Source organism: Eleutherodactylus coqui, chromosome 2 (genome assembly GCF_035609145.1).
Source record: "Eleutherodactylus coqui strain aEleCoq1 chromosome 2, aEleCoq1.hap1, whole genome shotgun sequence".
NCBI lineage: Eukaryota > Metazoa > Chordata > Amphibia > Anura > Eleutherodactylidae > Eleutherodactylus > Eleutherodactylus coqui.
In genome coordinates, this window is record NC_089838.1 from 318768135 (window position 1) to 318783967 (window position 15833).

General features: G+C 44.8%; 1 protein-coding gene across 1 annotated transcript in view; it reads left to right on the forward strand.

The window, feature by feature from the left end:
- The window catches only part of LOC136610271 (A.superbus venom factor 1-like), a 210763-nt gene that overhangs the window by 106603 nt on the left and 88327 nt on the right, over window positions 1-15833 (forward strand). Inside the window, exons 22-26 of the mRNA XM_066589504.1 lie at window positions 11466-11552; window positions 11640-11843; window positions 11950-12028; window positions 12113-12272; window positions 14531-14629. Of these exons, the coding sequence (XP_066445601.1) occupies window positions 11466-11552; window positions 11640-11843; window positions 11950-12028; window positions 12113-12272; window positions 14531-14629 (629 nt within the window). The remainder of the gene's footprint in view (window positions 1-11465; window positions 11553-11639; window positions 11844-11949; window positions 12029-12112; window positions 12273-14530; window positions 14630-15833) is intronic.

The window sequence follows — 15833 nt, forward strand, 5'->3', positions numbered from 1 at the left end:
CTCTTGGCCTCTTCTCCAAGCAGGCACAAGGTAGTCCTTTCTTTCTGTAACTGAACTTCATAATTTCTATTAGCAGTTTGCAATGCCTCCTCAAGAAACTTTACCTGCGCTTGCATTTGTGCAAATCCCTCCTGAATTTTAACCCTTTCCAATCCATTTATTTTTTCTCACCCATTCTCCCCAGCTCCAAATAAATTGGAACTGGGGAGAATGGGTGAGGAAAAAATACATTTTCCCTGCACCCTCCTGATCTGACAGAGTTCAGGAAGGTGCAGGTGCTCACTGCACCGTGGAGGGATCTTCTTACCTGTCCGGCATCTTCCGCATTCTCTTTCTGCCTCCCGGCTCGGCGATCATGTGACCGCTGGGGTCAGGTGGCACCTGGCAGTCACATGATCACCGGGCCGGGAGACAGAAGAAGAATGCGCAAGACGCCGGTCAGGTAAGCAGGTCCTCCCACAGTGCAGGCTCCCGGCTTGGCGTTCATGTGACCGCCGGGGGTCAGGTAACACCGGCGGTCACATGATCGCCGGCCGGAATCTCTATGCATTGCATAGCGCTAATTGAGCGCTATGTAATGTGTAAAGGAGAAGGCAGAAAGGGTTAAAAACCCTTTCTGCCTTCTCCTCGGGGGTCCTCGATGAGGACCAGTGCAGGAGTGCATCTGCACCCGATGTGTCTGACGATCGGGTGCAGATCCACTCCTGCACTGCAGTGTCGGGCCTGCCCCGACATCGGAGCTGTGGAGGGAAATCATGATGTTGGGGCAGGCCCGACATTGGACTGGAAAGGGTTAAACAAGTGCTCTCTTGCGGTCTCACCCTGGACCTTCGGAGTTGTCAGTTGAAAAAACATTGCGCCATGTGCTAGGTGCACGTGAATGTGATGTTTCTCATTGAAAACAATTGGAAACAGTCCACTATCCTCTGCTGCAGCGGGGATCACTACTTCCCTAAAGTGATGCAAGGCAGTTTTGGCACAAAAACTTCTTGTATGCTCAGGGACATTGCATGTTGGCAAGCGTGATATTGTGTCACAGCTTGATATCACATTCCCCCATGTGAAATTAGCCTAAGGATGAAATTGGGAGATTTTCTAGAGGAATCATGACATTTCCCTGAAACCATGTGTTTCAATGTCTCCTTTTGCCTTTTCATCTAGAAAAGAGGTGGTCTAGCCTTGTTCCTTATTTACCCTTTGGTTGAGGGATCACCTTTACATGATATTATTAAGTGATAGTTCTTTGTTTAGTTTTATTTGCATCTTTTTAATTATTTGTAATAAAGATTTTGTTTTAGAAGGGCTTTTCAGTGAATTCAAATGTATAAATGCGTTTCCCTCGCTTACCCATTTTCAATGTTTTAATTGTCAACTATGAGATTATTTGAAATATCGTTGGGGAGTTGTGAACTAGGGAGCTATTTGAAGAGTCGGGTCACTTCGACATGGGCAAGTACTTCCACCATTAATATACAGCTGCGGTCAAATGTAAGTTATGAAAAAGGGAACAGTTCCAGTGTAAAGAGCAGGAAGACCCCATTAGCAGAGCCAGAGTAAGGGTCTCTAAGATAAAGATATGGAGCACTTCATTTATTAGAATCCTCTATCAACTCCAAAGAAAGATCGAGGCATTACTTACAGAGTTTAAGCTATATGACTAACAACATAAAGCTTGAAATGCTAAGTGACTCTTCTCTCACACCCGAATCTTGCACCATAAAACACCATTATTAACCTGCTACACGCTGCTTCTTTCTCCAGCACTTGATCTATCTTATCCATATCTAATGCTGACGTTATTACCATGTCTCTGCCTTCAAGGTCTGCTGCCAAGATATCCTGGGCCCGTCACATCTGTAGCCATCACGACCCCCTATAGCAGTGATGACGAACCTTTTAGAGACCGAGTGCCCAAACTGCAACCGAAAACCCACTTATTTATCGCAAAGTGCCAACACGTCAGGGGGCGGGGCTTATCACACCGTATAATTTTACCTCCGCCGTTATAAAAAGGAAAGGGCTGTTTCAGAATAGACCGGGTGCAGATTTTGACTGCTATTTGGATGCGGAAATGCTGCAGAATTTGCTACAGAAATTTCCGTAGAGCACATTCTGTAGCATTTCTGCCACATGTAAACATACCACAGTGATAATAGTGACCCTTCACAGTGGCTTCAGCGGTAATAGTGACCCTCCACAGTGGCTCCAGCAGTAATAGTGATACGCCACAGAGTGGCTCCAGCAGTAATAGTGATACGCCACAGAGTGGCTCCAGCAGTAATAGTGATACGCCACAGAGTGGCTCCAGCAGTAATAGTGATATGCCACAGAGCCGCTCTAGAGTTAATAGCGACACGCCACAGAGTGGCCTCAGTGGTAATAATGACATGCTACAGAGCTGCCCCAGTAGTAAGTGACATCCCACAGAGCCGCCCCAGCGGTAATAGTGACACACCACAAAGCGGTGCCAGTTGTAATAGTGACACGCCACAGAGCCGCCCCAGTGGTAATACTGACAACCCATAGAGCGACCCCAGCAGTAATAGTGACATCCCACAGAGCGGCCCCAGTGGTAATAGTGATCTCCACAGAGCGGCCCCAACGGCAATAGTGACACCCCACTGAGCGTCCCCAGTGGTAATAGTGACACCCCACAAAACGACCCCAGCGGTAATAGTGACATGCCACAGAGTGGCCCCAGCGGTAATAGTGACATGCCACAGAGTGGCCCCAGCGTTAATAGTGACACCCCACAGAGCAGGCTCAGCGGTAATAGTGACATCCCACAGAGCAGCCCAGGGCAGTAATACTGACATCCCACAGAGCGGCCCAGCAGTAATATTGATCCCAGCGGTAATAGTGACATCCCACAGAGCAGCCCCAGCAGTAATAGTGACAGCCCACAGTGGGCCCAGTGGTAATAGTGACATCCCACAGTGGGCCCAGTGGTAATAGTGACATCCCACAGCAGCCCCAGTAGTAATACTATTACTACTGCGGCCAATATGGGGGACACTATTACTAATAGTATCCCTTATATCAGCCCCAGTAGTGATAGTGCCCACCTGAGACTCATATACTTATCCCCTCCTCGGTGCTGCTGCTGGTGCTGATCTCAGGTGCACACTAACATCTGTGTGCTGCTGGACGCCTCTTCCCTCTGCTCTTGCGTAACCATGGAGGAGACGTCAGGGGAGGAGGGAGCAGGATCTCGGCTGTACACGGGCATCACAGTGTTTGCCGGGATCAGCGTTGCTAGCAGGGCCGCTGAGTGAATACTGGCAGGGGAGCCGTGGCAGCCGACGGCGAGCGTGCCAGCAGGGAGGGCTCTGCGTGCCGCCCCTTGCATGCGTGCCATAGGTTTGCCATCACTGCCCTATAGCAACACAAACCCACCCAACATTTGCCTCATTTCCCCTACCTGCTGTGCTGCCTAGTTTCCCAAAATATCACACTTCATGTTAGCATAGTATGTAAGGCCTCTTTCACACGAGCGCTTTATTGCAGTTATTTTGTTGCGATAAAATGTCAGCCGAAAATCGCGACAATCTGAAGTATTGGACTCCAATCCATCTGTTCAGAGGGGTGATTTTCCAGCCAGTTGGAAAAGATAGCGCATATGGGAGTCTATGAGAGCCATCAGAAAATTGTTAAAGTCCCTCTTCTATGAGAGCTTCTATTGCCGCGATCAGCTGGCAAAGGGAGGAGGAGGTAGGGGGACTGAATGGGTAAGAAATTTAGCCATGACTTGGTGGCAGCTTTCTCTCGTTCATATAATGTTGGCACAGGAAAAAGAAAGATTTGAAGAAAAACTCTTTACTGTGCATGTCGAAAGGCAGCTTGCCACAGCCATCCACAATACAGAAGTTCAAAGATATGAATGGTCGCCAGCCGGGGACAAGGCCAGATTTTGCTGTGGGCTCCCGCATGTGAAAACCGTCCCGTCCATGCGAGACTGGCCTTAGACTACTGACATTTAGTTGCGAGTTTACATTATCACTTTGCATCTCATCTAACATTTTATTTTTCACTATGAATACACTGGAGAAAAAACTATTTGATAGATTTGTTTTCTCCTCATTACCCTCTACAATTTCTCCTAAATTATTTATTAAAGGGTCAACACTTTTAGTATTAATATTTTTACTATTTATAATTCGAGAACAGTTTAGGGTTAGTTTTACTGTCTTTCGCAAACAGTCTCTCTGTCTCCACCGTTGCTACTAAGTTTTACAAAATTTAGTTTTTTCCTTTTATAGGTTTTTTGTGCTTCTTCACTTCTTGTTTTAGTAGTTTAAACAATTTTTTTTTTACAGTTTTTTACCCCCTTTACATTTTTATTGAGCCACATTGGGTTTCTTCTATACAAAGTCTCAGACAAACCACAAAATTAATTACCGGTATGTTCCCAGATCAGACCTCAAAATTAGGACATACAAACATGCAAAGTAAATATAGAGCATCGACCTCTCAGATCTACAAAAAAAAAAAAGTAATCTTGATACTTTTGTCTTGTAAACTGAAAAATATAGAAGCGAGATTTGCATTTATATTAGGCCACTTTCACACGGGCGACAAAATCACGTGATAGCGTGAGAAAACACAAGTATGTGAAGCCCATGTTTTTCAAAGAATTCCTTCACATTAGCACTGTTTTCTCTGATGCTATCTTTTGAGTGAAAAAAAATGCTGCCTTCTCTATATTGCTACGATTTGCGCTTTTTTTTGTAGCCTATACTTCCCTATGGAGTTTTAATTTTTGACGCATCGCAGCGCACAAAATTGTGGTTTTTGTGCAATGCGACTTAAGCCCTACCACGAAACTAAGCGCTAGCTGCACTCCAAAAAAAAAAGGGGAATACTTAAAAGGCTCGGTCCAGGTTCTCCCGCTGCTCTCTGGAGCTCCCCTGACAGTCTTCATTCACCCACAGAAGATCACTTCTTGTTTGCGGGATTCATAAATCCTGCCTCAAGGAAGCGATGGCTCTGATTGGCTAAGCAGCACTGGATGAACCAATCAATGCAGGGCTGGATGAACCAATGCGATGGCTGTGACTGGTTCATTTATGTGGGTGAGGCCACAGAGGATAGGTATGCAGGAAGGAGTTGTGGCTGGTTTGCCTAAAGTGATATTTTGGTGGTAAGAAATATCCCTATCCCTCTTCCCTCACACCTCCGGTCCCTTTTCCGGGCTATCACTACCCACCTCACCATCATCTTCAACCTCTCCCTGACCTCTGGTATTTTCCCCTTCTCATTCAAACACTCTATCATATCCCCGTCTGCTAAAGAAACCAACCTTTGGTCCGACCGAAGCTGCCAACTACTGACCCATCTCTAACCTCCCCTTCATCTCCAAACTACTTGAATGCCTGGTCTATTCTTACCTCTTCTCTATGATAATTCACTCCTCGACCCCCTCCAATGCAGCTTCCGCCCCCTACATTTGACCAAAACCGCACTCACAAAAGTATTAAACCACCTGATGACAGCCAAATCAAGGGGCGACTACTTTCTACTAATCCTCCTTCTCTCCTCTGTGTTTGACACTGTCGACCATGACCTCCTCCTTGCTATGCTTCGCTGTATTAGGCTAAAGGACACTGCTCTCTCTTAGTTCTCCTCCTACCTCTCTGACCGCTCTTTCAGCATCTTATCTCCTTCGCTGGTTCTACCTTCTCTTTGCTTCTCCTTGCTGTTGGGGTCCCCCAGGCCTCGGTCCTTGGCCTTCTTATGTTCTGTATCTACACAGCCCCAATTGGACAAACCATCCGCCGATTTGGCCTCCAATACCACCTTTACACTGATGACGCCCGTTATACACCTCCTCCTGCGACATCTTTACTAGAGATGAGTGAGCGTACTCGTTCAAGCTTGATGCTCGTTCCAGTATTAGGGTACTCGAGATGCTCGTTACTCGAGACGAGCACCACGCGGTGTTCGAGTCACTTCCATTTTCTTCCCAGAAAAATTTGCGTCGTTTTCTGGCCAATAGAAACACAGGGAAGGCATTACAACTTCCTCCTGTGAAGTTCCAGCCCTATCCCACCCCCTGCAGTGAGTGGCTGGGGAGATCAGGTGACACCCGAGTATGTAAACTGGGGGCGGCCGCGGCTCGCCACAGATGCACGCTGAGAGACATTAGGGAAAGTGCCGTCCTGCTGTAGCTGCTATAGGGAGAGTGTTAGGCTGTTATCTTTGTCTTCAAGAACCCCAACGGTCCTTCTTAGGGCCACATCTGGCCGTGTGCAGTACTGTTGAGGCTGCTTTTAGCAGTTTTGCACATTTTTTTTTGTATATCGGGCATGCAGACCATAGCGTCCTCAGTCTGCAGTCATTTTACTAAGTATAGGGGCAGTACTGCTGAGGCAGGGACAGTGGTACAGGGAAAGAGGTGTACTGGCTATATAGGCAGTGGGCTTTTTCAAAAAAATTGGAAAAAAAAATCTTTGGGCTGCCTGTGACCGTCTTCAGTGTACTGCGTGTCTGCTGTGGGTAGTAGTCGCTCACTATTACCCAGCTAGGTGTTACTGCAGCCTTGCGCATAATTTTTTTCTGGCTGCACTGTGCTTTCAATAACCACAGTCATCCTCCAACAGGGAAATCCATATACAGGCTATATAGGCAGTGGGCTTTTTCTCAAAAATTGGAAAAAAAATACTATATTTGGGCTGCCTGTGACCGTCTTTAGTTTACTGCGTGTGTGCTGGGGGTAGTAGTCGCTCATTATTACCCAACTAAGCCTGTGACCGTCTACAGTTTACTGCGTGTCTGCTGGGGGTTGTAGTCGCTCATTAATACCCAGCCTTGCGCATAGTTTTTTCTGGCTGCACTGTGCTTTCAATAACCACAGTCATCCTCCAACAGGGAAATCCATATACAGGCTATATAGGCAGTGGGCTTTTTCCCAAAAATTGGAAAAAAATACTATATTTGGGCTGCCTGTGACCGTCTTCAGTTTACTGCGTGTGTGCTGGGGGTAGTAGTTGCTCATTATTACCCAGCTAAGCGTTACAGCAGGCTTGCGCATAATTGTTTCCTGGCTCTGCTGTGTCCGTTACATGATCGCCGTCATCCCGCCAGAGGGAAAGAGTATACATATATATGCTGCATACGGTGTCTGTCTGGTTTTTCACCTCACCATTTTAAAAAATTGAAGCAAAATACTTAAGGCCTACCACTGTCCTTTGGCCACTTGACTGGTTCTTCGCTGTGAATTCCAGTAGCTCAGTCATACGCACCTAGGTCTGACTACAGGCTTGCGCATAATTGTTTCCTGGCTCTGCTGTGTCCGTTACATGATCGCCGTCATCCCGCCAGAGGGAAAGAGTATTGTTACTGGGGCCTGTCTTGACTGCTACTATTACTGAAATGGGCGGTTGGGCAGCATGTTACCCAGGAGAAGTGGCAGCGGAGTGTCATGCAGGCAGTGATTGTGCTTTGTTGGAGGTAGTGTGGTGCTTAGCTAAGGTATGCCTTGCTAATGAGGGTTTTTCAGAAGTAAAAATTGTTGGGGGGGCGGCCCACTCTTGCCGCTATTGTGGCTTATTAGTGGGACCTGGGAACTTGAGATGCAGCCCAACATGTAGCCCCTCGCCTGCCCTATCCGTTTCTGTGTCGATCCCATCACTTTCTTAAATTTCTCAGATTTTCACAAATGAAAACCTTAGTGGAGCATAGGTCCCATACAAAAATGCTCGGGTCGCCCATTGACTTCAATGGGGTTCGTTACTCGAAACGAACCCTCGAGCATCGCGGGAAGTTCGACTCAAGTAACGAGCACCCGGGCATTTTGGTGCTCGCTCATCTCTAATCTTTACACCTTTCCTCTAAAACATCACTGACTGTCTGTCAGTTGTCTCTAACACCATGTTCTCCCTTTTTCTCAAACTAAGGGTTCCTGCCCACTTGCGTTTTTTTCACGCGTTATAGCTTGCTTTTTTTTCATGCCATATCACTGCTTTTTTTCAAGCGATTGTCAGTGGGACTTTCTAATGTTAAAAATACTTTGCAAGTCAGTGCGTTTTTAACATTAGAAAGTCCCATTGACAATCGCATGAAAAAAAAGCAGTGATATGGCATGAAAAAAAAGCAAGCTATAAGGCGTGAAAAAAACGCAAGTGGGCAGGAACCCTTAACCTCTCAAAAACTGACCTTCTTGTCTTTCCATCCTCAACCAGCCAACCTCCCCCCAACATCTCTATATCAGTATCTGGCACCATCATAACCCCCAGACAGCACGCCCGCTACCTTGGGGGTCACACTGGATTCAGACCTCTCCTTTACCCCCACATCTAATCTCTGGCCTCAACATGCCACCTGCACCTCAGGAATATTGCTAAGATCCGTCCATTTCTCACCACGAACACGCTAAAGACACTAGTTGTCTCTCTCATCCATTCCTGACTCAACTACTGCAACTTGCTGCTCACTGACCTCCCTCGCACCAGACTCTCCCCTCTCCAATTCATACTAAATGCAGCAGCTAGCATCCTCTTCCTATCCAGCCGCTTCTCAGACACCTCTGCACTATGCAAGTCGCTGCATTGGCTGCCCATACACTACAGAACTCAATTCAAACTCATCACCCTCACTCATAATGCCCTCCATGGTGCCACGCCACCATACATCGCTTCCCTCCTGACCGAACATCACCCATCCCGCGCAGTCCGATCTGCTAACGCACTCAGATGGTACTAGTGCAATATGTCTCCACTGGAACTATGGGTGGAGACATAGTGATTGACAGTATCCACCCTGATTTGCTAGGAGAGCCAGGGGTTTGCCTTGGCTGAAGGAGTCGGCCGAGCAGAAGCAGCAGCGCCGGGACTGACCCAGCCGGCTTCAGGAGCTGCCTGAGCAGCAGCATGAGCGGCCACAGTGGGACTGCCGAAGCCACGTGCTGGAGGTGGGCGAGCAGGAGCAGTCCCCTACAGGAGCTGGAGAAGCAGGAGTGGCCACAGCAGTGGGACTGACAGAGCCGTTGTAAGGAGCTGCCATGCCACGAGTAGCAGCAGTTGCCGCGGTAGTGGGGACACCTCTTCCAGCAGCTTGGGAGGACATCAGCTGGAGCAGCAGTGGCTGCAGCAAGACAGCTGGAGCCGCTTCCAGCAGTAACTGTTTGTTGCTGCCGAGGAGGGGATTGCAGCAACTAGCAGAAGCAGGAGCTAAAAAGGACACGTCTACGGCAGCCAATCAGCAGCTGTGGGCATTCCCTTTGACTCAGCGCAGCCAACCCATCTCTCCACCCATTATTCTGGTGAAGACATATTACACTAGGACCCACTCAGACTAAACACCCCCCTAATACGAACCTCACATGCTTGCCTCCAGAACTTCTCTAGAGCAGCACCGATCCTCTGGAACGCCCTACCCCAAAACATCCGGACAATCCCTGATGCACGGAACCTCAGACACACCTTAAAGATGCACCTCTTCATAGAAGCATACCTAACCACCTAATCTAGTCCAACACCCTGACAATATGCCCCTCCCTATAACTATCCACTTTTGCCCATCATGTACAGTTCCTGCCCCGCACCACCTGCACTACCCTCACCCATTTGTGTCCTAAAAACTGTATATTGCATGTTAGCGTCACATTGCTGTGTTCCTCTTTTCTCCACCTCCTGCCCCTGTACCTTCTGTATCACCCCATCCTCTTTGTTTCCAAATAATTAAATACCTTATGTAACTTTTGCAATTTCTAAAATTTTTATATGGTTTGTGTTCCTCATGTGCCTCGAAAGTGTTGCAGAATAAGTTGGTGCTATACAAGTACAGTATTTGTGTAAAATAAACTATTATATTATTACTATAACTAGCTGATCGATAGGGTCTGACCGCTGGGACCCCCACTGATCTCAAGAGCACTAATCTCCACAACATCTGACACGATCATTGAAATGAATGGAGTGGTGGTGCACCTGCATGACCTTCACTCCATTCATTTGGGGACCAATCGGACCCCTACCGATCAGCTAGTTATTCCCTATCTCATGGAACTCCATCACTCTGTCCAAAACCGGCTCTGATGGAAAGTCTGGAGAACGTGGTGTCAATGCAGCCTTAGGTCGGGGCACACGGGCGTAAGCGCATTTATGTGCGTATTTGTGCAATGGGCATTGTGTATTTGCGCTCAGATGTGCGTGTTTTACTGTACTTTTTAAAATCATGGAAACAGTGCCTAATGGCATGTATAGCCCTTCCTGTCAGCCCTGATTGTGGCATCTAAAAAAGGGTTAAACAGACAAGATCACAGTAATGGTGCCATAATAATATGGTGGTACATGTTATGTATGCGCAGTACACAGCATACTATTATGGCACAGGGTGGGAAGAGGATGAGACATACACAAAGATTGTATTTATACACACACACACAAATCTATGCATATATTGTATACACAATTACTTTTTATGTAGGTAGATGAATTTTATGTAAACTGATGTGTATTTGTGGCGATTTTGCCACAATTTTGCACAAATCGTGACTAAATCACAAAATACAAAGGTTTTCCTGGATAGTGGGACCTGGAGCGAGTGCTCCAAGTACAGCAATGATAATCCAACAATGCCCATTAGGTGATGTAGAGAGGGCTCATACATTCTCAGAAGTCTCCTCTGTGAGAGGATAAAGTAGGGCTGTGAAATGTAGTGTCCTTGTAGTTCTGTTCTAGGAGATGAATTATAAAGTAGTTACTAGGTGGCAGCAGACACCAGAACTAATGCAGGTAGCAGTTGTATGTCGGTAATTTAAAGCAGTTGTCTGACTTTTTGCGGATCTTTATTTTTTTTCTCATAGAGGACCTGCTTTTACACATAACTTTTATATTGGACAACTCCATTAAGTCACGAGTCGCAAAGTTTCTATATTTCCCCAGGAATATGCATGTAAATTGCCATAGCTGTGTAGCATCATAGGTTGGGATTGGGTTTAGCTCCTTGCACCTGAGGATAGTCATGGGCCTGAGTGGCGGCCAGAACATGGACTGTGAGCCTGTGATATTAAAGTAGCAAATGGGGAGTTATTTTTCAAAAAACAGACCTGCATCTATGGTTAATATTCTACATTTTGAACTCCCTGAGGATAGGTCATCAATAGTAAAGGTCCTGGAGAACTCCTTTAAGTGATTTGTCACAGCACTGCCATGTTATGCTCACATAATGGGTTTGTTGCAATGTATCAGTGTATTGGATAATTGTCTTTTAGACTCCCCTAATCAGTCTCAGAATCTGGGGGACCTTCAATGTGCACTTCTATTTAATATGGAGTTGGTCCTCTATTTACCCCCATAGGCATCATAACTCTTCTGGAAAGACTTCAGTTGTAAGACCATTAATGATGCTGTGAACTGATGTTGGGTGGTCATTCCATTGGGATCTCATGTCCTCCCTAACTTCCAACAGAAGTGACCCGCTGCATTGTCATGGTCATTCTTTGCATTCATATGCCTTTCTTTCAGGTGGAGAACACGTAGTGAGGGTGCCGGCTCTTGCCAACAAGAACCTTGTTCCAGACTCAACAACTACAATTACAGTTAATGTACAAGGTGAGGTGATGAGAAATGACCAGCATTGTGGGTATTAAAAGTCAGATGGTGTCCGAACAAGTGATTGTTTCCATCGTCTTTCCTTAGGAATTCCAATTGCACATTTTCTTGAAGATGCCATAGATGGCGCCAGTCTAAACCATCTCATCATTGTACCATCCGGTAGTGTAGAAACAAGCATTAGTGATTTGGCGGAAGTTCTTATTGCTACACAATATCTTGACAAAACTAACCAGTGGCACCGATTAGGAGTGAATCGCAGGGATGAGGCCATTCAAAATATCAACACAGGTGAGATTATGCCGTTTCCTGGGGTCACTTCTAGGAGGACGATCTTCATGTTGTATCTACTGTAGCATCCATTCCATAACATACTCTGTCCTCACTTCCCCAATAGGTTATGTCAGGTCACGCGATCATCATCGTAAAAAGGATGGATCTTTTGGATCTTTCTCTAGATCGAACTCCGGCACCTGGTAGCTATGACTTCTCTCTTTGGGTCTCACTTATATTATAGTGTAGACTTTTTACATTTTCTGTAATCATTTTCTTATCTTTAGGCTCACCGCTTATGTCGTCAAAGTCTTTGCTATAGCTAAGAATGTGATAAACATAGAGGATAACATTCTGTGTGATTCCGTCAAGTGGTTGATCTCAATGAGGCAGAAGCCAGATGGGATGTTCAATGAGAGCAATCCTATTAGAATTTATTATCTGAAGGTAAGTGCTCTAGATAAGATCCCAATGCATCCACACAGATGGGTAGGGTGAATATGAGGTAAAGGGGTTTAGCATAAAGGACATTGAGGGCATATCCTCTAGATACCATATACCATAAAAGTTTTATTGGTGGATTAGTGGGAGGTCACCCACTAGGGGCCCAACAGTGAGGTCCAGCTCTGCTTGGAGAAATGGCTGCACGTATGCAGCATGTGAGACATAGAAATATTGCCGAGGCTGCACATTAGGATATTTCTGTATCTCTTAGATTTTTTTTTAACTAATAAAGATTTTTATTTGCATAAATTCTGTAGCTGACAATACGGTCAGTCTGATGCATATTAGGATTAAAATTAGCTATGCATATAGATAGAAAGGAATCTAGAATGGAGCAGAAAATATATAAAAAAATAAGAACAAGGGGAGGGATTGAGCGCAGGTGTATTATTCATTATGAGAGCACAAGTCTTGGTTTGAGGCCCAGAAGATATTTTCTGTGTCCTAGGACCAGCCAGAATCTTGTCCAACTATACCCAATTTTACCGTCACGAGAATCCTGAGATCGTTAAGGTCGCCCTCATCTAGAGAATTTGTGGAGCCATGGGTCCCACCATAAATGAAAGGCAGATAACCGACCTTGTCTAGAGTGAAATAAATTTTAAAGTATACAGTGTTTGGATAGCTGTCAGGGAATCTACAAATGGAGAGGCGGAGCTGTCAGGGAATCTACAAATGGAGAGGCGGTGGATCTCCAGTTTCTTGCAATCAGGAGGACTGCTGACTGGAAAGCATGGCAAATCAGTCTCCTGATGTTGGGTGGATAGTTGTCAATGCCTAAGGCTAGTAAGGCCAAGAGAGGGTCCATTACAACAGGACTGTCAGTTACCTCTGATAAAAATATTGAATATAGAAGACCACCAAATTTTTATTTTAGGGCAATCCCAAAAAATATGTAGCAGGGAGCCTGTCTGCCCACAGTTGCGCCAGCATAATTTGAAGTGCCTTAGAATAATTGTGCTAATTTAGAGGGGTAATAGTACCATCTCAAGATTAATTTATGGAAAATATCTTGGAGATTGGCACATGAGGATGCTCTTAGGGGCCATTTTATGGCCTTGGACCATTGTTTGGTTGAGAAAGTTCTGCCCAGATTTTTTTCCCAACTTAGTAAATGTAGTTTTTTGGAGAACACTGCATCTCCATTAAGGTAAGTTCTAGTTTAGACGATCCAGAGAGGAAATCAAATACTTGTTTAAGCACCCTGTGATTGAGTTGTGGCTGCTACTGCAACAGGTAGCTTCTGGTAGGTGTGAAAATTCAAAATTGGTATACTGCATTGTAGTGCAAGTTCCTCAAAAGGCTTAATCTCACCCTGATCTGTATCTCTTAGATTTTGAGATTAAGGCCGATTTTTATAAATTCAGAAGATATTTAGATAACTAAACCTTTAAATGTAGTAAGAGTAAGGCAGTTTATGCTATATCTTTGGATAGGCCTGGCTGTGGTCATTCACTGATCAGAATGTAAAGTTTTATGAGTTCCACAGCATTAACCCCTTAACCATCTATGACATACAGTTACGTCATGCAGGTTCGGATTTTTATTGAGGGGGATTGGTAGAATAAAGGGCCAACTGAATATAGAAGACTTTCCTGACCCGACCTCCAGAGATTAACCAGATTTAGTACTTTTTGTTGCCTCAACAAGTAGCGAGTCCCCAAAGCGCCAAATGTTTTAACATTTTACAAAAACAAAGAAGTAAACAGCAAGGTTCAGTTATGCAGCCGGTGTCTGAGTGATGTTCTGCATTCTTCCTCACTGGTTTCATTTTTGGGCCCAGTCCTGTTCTTCTTTGGGTTCTTAAAAACTGAAAGATGGGCTACATAGCTGTAATTAAAAACTCCACTGCGGTAACTGGCATAGTGCTGTAAATGTCCAGCTGGCTAAGGATAGCCTGTCAATGGGAAATTCTAAAAACATCTTAAAGATAGCACGTAGAGGTATACAAAGCAGTCCTTTAAAGTAAATCTACGGGCGCAAAATGAAAATTTTGATTCTTGCCAGATCTGTGGAGCTCTACACCTCCCCAAAATGTTATTTGCCTAAAAGTTCTAGATGTCTTCTACTAGGACTGATCTGAAGCCCATCCGTACCTAGATGCATTGACAACCAAGCAGCAATGATAAGAGAAAATAAGAAATACCCTATTGCCAACCACTGTTCTCTATTAACACATTTTTTTCCTCTTTGTCACTCAGGGTGGTCTTGCGGGTTCGCCAGATCCTGACGTTGTCATGACGGCTTTTGTTGTTATTAGTCTACTGGAGAGTCAGAAATACTGTACCAATATCATAAATGTAAGTGACCGGTAGAAAGAACTGAAATATATAATCCATATGCACCGAGCTAACAAGTATCACCGACTGGGCAATGTAGTCTGTTGGGGGTTGTAGAACTTGCGTTTTGTTGAAATAGCAGTTAGACTGTAGATTCTCCATCCATAAGTGATATGTTGGCAGAGTAAGATAAAACACAGTTGCAATTTTCAAAGCTTTTTTGGAAAGCAGAGTTACGCTCCAACATTTTGGCCACCTATACAGCTTAGGACATCGACTCTACAATAGTTCCCCTTGAACTAACTGTTGCAGAAGTTCACCCTCGGTCAGACAACTATTATCTTCCAGCTACCTCCGTGGGTCACAGTGGCAGCCAACCGCTACTCTTAGCTTATGCAGGGGCGAAAGCTACAACCCCAATTCACAAAAAGTTGGGACGCTGTGTAAAATATAAACAAAAATAGAATACAATGATTTGGAAATCTTATCTAACCATATTTTATTCGCAGCAGAACATAGAATACATATCAGAAGGAGAAAAAAATTAAGTAATGTGGAGATTGATGGCAGCAACACATCTCACAAAAGTTCGGTCAGGGTAGAGTCTACCATTGTGTAGCATCATCACTTCTTTTAACAACAGTCTGTAAACATCTGGGAAGTGAGGAGACCAATTGCTGGAGTTTTGTGAGAGGAATGTTGTCCAATTCTTGTCTGATGTAGGATTCTAGCTGTTCAACAGCCCTGGGTCGTCTTTGCCAGATTTTCCATTTTATAATGCGACAAATGTTTTCTGGTCAATAATGTTTATTAAATGATTTTGAAAAGAACAAGCGGAGAAGTTAAAGGAAATTGCATAGTCATTTACATCAAAACGATAATAAACTAACATGACATATTAGCCTAATTTAGCATGACCATTCCATCGTACAGGTAGGGGGTACAACAAGAATACTAAGATCAGTATTGATAGATGTAGCCCAGTTTCTAATATGTAAGGTACTAAGAACTGAAAATGAAAAATACCAATCTCAACATAAGACTAACAGCGGCCAAAAAGGGAAAACAGGGAAGTGGGAAGGTAAAGTTGGGTGGGAGGCATCTCAATACCCCAGTATCCAAAATTAGAGAAATAATATAAGATCAGAAGTTAGAGATAAAAAGCGATTTAATATTCCTATTTAAATGGGGTATTCTGGGTACAGACTAACATTAGTATAAGTCA